The following is a 4313-nucleotide window of genomic DNA, read 5'->3' as shown; positions in this document are numbered from 1 at the left end:
CACAACTCCGGACCACAATGCACCGAGCGAGGACATGGTGAGCCCCAACGTACTTCCTCACTGTACAGTTTGTGCTTTTCACTGAAGTTTCCCTTGAAGATTCTTGTTATTTATTTTTATTTTATGTTTTCTCCTAATGTACGCTGAGCTTGGTATGCATTAAAAATGTGAAAACTGTTGTTGAATATCCGTCTTCTAGGCTGAGATACAAAAATTTTAAGTTTACAGCTGAAAAGCCTGAGGCTGCACCACTGAGACATTCTTCCTTCTAGTGCTGTCATGGAGACCGTCACACTAGGCAGGGTGTAGACAGTAATGTATCTGGTGAGTTGGATCCACACAAGGTTTCTCTGACGGGACTGTCGCTGATAGAAATCAAGAGAAAATGTCAGAAGCTCTCAGTAGTGCAGCCTCAGGCTTTGGGCCTGTAATTTCAAATAATTATATTTCCGCCTAGAGGTAAGCTAATAAAACGCCGTTTTCACATTTTGAATAAACGCTAAAGGGTCTTCTTCATAATTGAGCTGATTGGCTGACCAAAAGCATGTGACAAAGTAACTTGCTGTGTTGCATTAATTGTGTCTAAACAGTGATCTGTAACGGTTTCCCCTCTCTCACAGCTCACGCCAGCCGACGGCAATGCTCATATGGGTTTCCGAAGCGAGCCGGCCCTGTACTTCTAACCTCAGCGAATGGAGGACGGTCAGATATATCTGGACTATGGTCACTGCCCTGACGCTTGTCCTCAGCATTGGCGCCTTTGCTGCAAAGCCTCCTGGGAAAGGACTGCAGTCTCCTTGTGGAGTTACCCAAAAAATAAATGACGCACTCGCAAAGTTGGCTGATTATATGAAATCCGCCATAGTAAGTGTAGCAGCTTGTTTGCTGCCTGCGGTGGAGCCACGTTAATTATATTAATTAACCAGCCTGCCGAGAGATTAATTGTATGTCCCAGCACCTATAGAGGTGGAGGGTGCGCGGGGGTGATGACTGTGGGGTGTGACTTGAAGACGTCTATTTTTTTTGTCTATGTATGTGAGTGACTTGTCTTAAGGTAAAGGCACTCCAGCGACTACAGTTTAGTAACTGCCAGAGAGCTGCAGGTCGGAGACCGATGCCTTAGGGCAGTGATAGATCGAAAAGGACATGACTGGTCTTTCTAACTTTTGTAACTATTTTGGGGGGGAGGGCGGGGGGCACTTTTGGGAAATGCTATCTATCAGATTTAAAAAAAAAAAAAAAAAAATGCACTAAAAAAAAAAAATCCTCCAGTCCTTAAAGCATCCTTTCTACATTCCCAAAATATTGTATATGGGAAAGCTGGGTAATGACCAATATGGCTGCATGTACGGCTCCCTTTCTCTGCATAGCTTAGGAAAGCTGGGTGTTGTAATGGTAGCAGTTCAGGTCACTTAGTTATCTGCTACTGGGAAAGCTGAATGACCACTGGGTTCGTAATGGCAGCCATTATATCTCCATTATCATCTACTGGGAAAGCTGTAATGTCATCTGTTCAGATCTAATGGGTATCTGCTCCTGGGAGAGCTGTAATGTCATCCATAAAGTTGTCTTCCAGCTTTCCCAGTAGCAGCTAACCATTAGATCTGTAGTTGTAATGCCTCCATTATGGTCTTGGTTATCTGCTAGTGGGAAAGCTGGGTGACTTAACTGCTCCTGAATGTCAAATTATATCTCCGGCACTGTTGTCCAGAAGCCGTGCTGGAGTATAGGAAAGCTTGGTGGCTGCCATGTGAGGTCATATTAGTTGTCGCCCAACTTTTCCAGAAACAAATGAGAAACTGCTAGAATTAAGGGCTTTTAGTCACTAGTGATGTATATGGGGGTATATGCTTAAATCACACGCAGCCAGCTCCTCCTAGTTTAAGGATGTTGAGAGTGGTAGTTAATCTCCTCCTGTGGTCCCATTCCAGCCGGGGACCTGCAGGGCGGTGAGGACAGGTGCGAGCTCTGTACATGGGAGCGTGCAGCACCTGTCCGTCTGAGCAGTGAGGTAATGGTGATACGTATTTGCATGCTGTGATAGCATAGGGAGCGGAGTAAACTATCCTTGCAGCAACGTCCATGTTTGCCATGTCTTGTAAAATTTGCAATTTGCACTCTGTTCTCGTCTGGGAAACCCTGTGTGGTCTATGTAGGTGGCATAGAAATGCCAGGATTTGTGCCTGCTGGTCCCTGACCTCCCTCATGATTAGCATAATGTGGTCTTGTCCGTGACCCCATGCAAATCTAGGAATCCGACGTGTGGCACTCTCCACTCCTGAGCAGCTCCAGCGACCCTTCAATGGTGGCGTGGTGAGACTACAACACCCAGCATGCTCTGGCAAGCATTGGAAGAGCCTTCTGACACTTGTAGTTCTACCACCATATTCTGTGGCACATTCTCACACTCCGGTGTCCAGTCCACTCCTCTATTGTGTCTTTTTTTGTGCGAGTCTGTCGTGTCGTCTATAAAAGGTAAAATGTAAAAAGTCACAAAATAAAGTCTTTGCACTTGATTTTCCTAAAGTTTATAAGACGTAATAAATAGAATGTAATATATAATAATCTTCAGCTGTTCCTGTCGTAGCCAGACGTGCTCACCGTGGCCAAAGTCTCCATGTCCAGTTTTCTTGTCTAAAAGTTGGATTTATTTTCCCGACTATGGATAATATTACTTTTTGTAATGGTTGTAGATACATCCCGGAAGTTTACCTTATGTAACCGAATAGCCAGGAAAAGAGCTGATCAATAAATATGTTCACTGCAGGAAAAGGAACAAAGACTCTGCCTCCTTTATTCATCTGAGATAATATAATACTGCTCCTATGTACAAGAAGTAACTGCTATAATATTGTCCCCTATGTACAAGAATATAACTACTATAATACTGCTCCTATGTACAAGAATATAACTACTATAATACTGCTCCCTATGTACAAGAATATAACTACTATAATACTTCCCCCTATGTACAAGAATATAACTACTATAATACTTGCCCCTATGTACAAGAATATAACTACTATAATACTGCTCCTATGTACAAGAATATAACTACTATAATACTTCCCCCTATGTACAAGAATATAACTACTATAATACTTCCCCCTATGTACAAGAATATAACTACTATAATACTTCCCCCTATGTACAAGAATATAACTACTATAATACTGCCCCTATGTACAAGAATATAACTACTATAATACTGCTCGTGTGTGCAAGAATATACAGTTGTGCTGAAAAGTTTACATACCCCGGCAGAATTTTTGCTTTCTTGGCCTTGTTTGAGAATATGAATGATAACAAAACCTTTTTCTCCACTCATGGTTATTGGTTGGGTGAAACCATTTATTGTCAAACTACGGTGTTTTCTCTTTTTAAATCTTAATGACAACCAAAAACATCCAAATGACCCTGATCAAAAGTTCACATACCCCAGTTCTTAATACCATGTATTGCCCCCCTCTAACATCAATGACAGCTTGAAGTCTTTTGTGGTAGTTGTGGATGAGGTTCTTTATTTTTTCAGATGGTAAAACTGCCCATTCTTCTTGGCAAAAAGCCTCCAGTTCCTGTAAATTCCTGGGCTGTCTAGCATGAACTGCGCGCTTGAGACCTCCCCGGAGTGGCTCAATGATATTGAGGTCAGGAGACTGAGATGACCACTCCAGAACCTTCACTTTGCTCTGCTGTAGCCAATGACAGGTCGACTTGGCCTTGTGTTTTGGATTGTTGTTATGTTGGAACGTCTAAGTACGTTCCATGCGCAGCTTCCGTGTTGCTTAGTGCAAATTTACCTCCAGGATTTGCTGATAACGTGCTGCATTCATCTTTCCTTCAACTTTCACCAAGTTTCCTGTGCCTTTGTAGCTCACACATCCCCAAAACATCAGCGATCCACCTCCATGCTTTACTGTAGGAATGGTGTTCCTTTCATCATAGGCCTTGTTGACCTCTCTCCAAATGTAGCGTTTATGGTTGTGGCCAAAAAGTTAAATTTTGGTCTCATCACTCCAAATTACCTTGTTCCAGAAGTTTTGAGGCTTCTGTGCTGTTTGGCGTATTGTAGGCAAGATACTTTGTGGCATTTGTGCAGTAATGGCTTTCTTCTGGCGACTCGACCATGCAGCCTATTTTTTCAAGTGTCTCCTTATTGTGCATCTTGAAACAACCACACAGCTAGTTTTCAGAGAGTCCTGAATTTCAGCTGATGTTATTTGTGGGTTTTTCTTTGCATCCTGAACAAATTTTTCTGGCAGTTGTGGCCGAAATTTTTCTTGGTCTACCTCACCGTGGTTTGGTTTTTACAG

General features: G+C 42.7%; 1 protein-coding gene across 1 annotated transcript in view; it reads left to right on the top strand.

The window, feature by feature from the left end:
* Positions 1 to 2772, top strand: part of TPRN (taperin) — a 28488-nt gene extending 25716 nt beyond the window's left edge. The window contains exons 3-4 of the mRNA XM_073640522.1: positions 1 to 37; positions 621 to 2772. The exon at positions 1 to 37 is cut by the window's left edge and continues 73 nt beyond it. Of these exons, the coding sequence (XP_073496623.1) occupies positions 1 to 37; positions 621 to 683 (100 nt within the window). The 3' untranslated portion in view covers positions 684 to 2772. The remainder of the gene's footprint in view (positions 38 to 620) is intronic.
* The last annotated feature ends 1541 nt before the right edge of the window (positions 2773 to 4313 follow it).

Source organism: Phyllobates terribilis, unplaced genomic scaffold (assembly GCF_046119375.1).
Source record: "Phyllobates terribilis strain yellow unplaced genomic scaffold, ASM4611937v1 Scaffold_7__3_contigs__length_470593459, whole genome shotgun sequence".
Lineage (NCBI taxonomy): Eukaryota > Metazoa > Chordata > Amphibia > Anura > Dendrobatidae > Phyllobates > Phyllobates terribilis.
The sequence above is the reverse complement of the archived record's forward strand: the minus strand, read 5'-3'. Positions and strand labels throughout refer to the sequence as shown.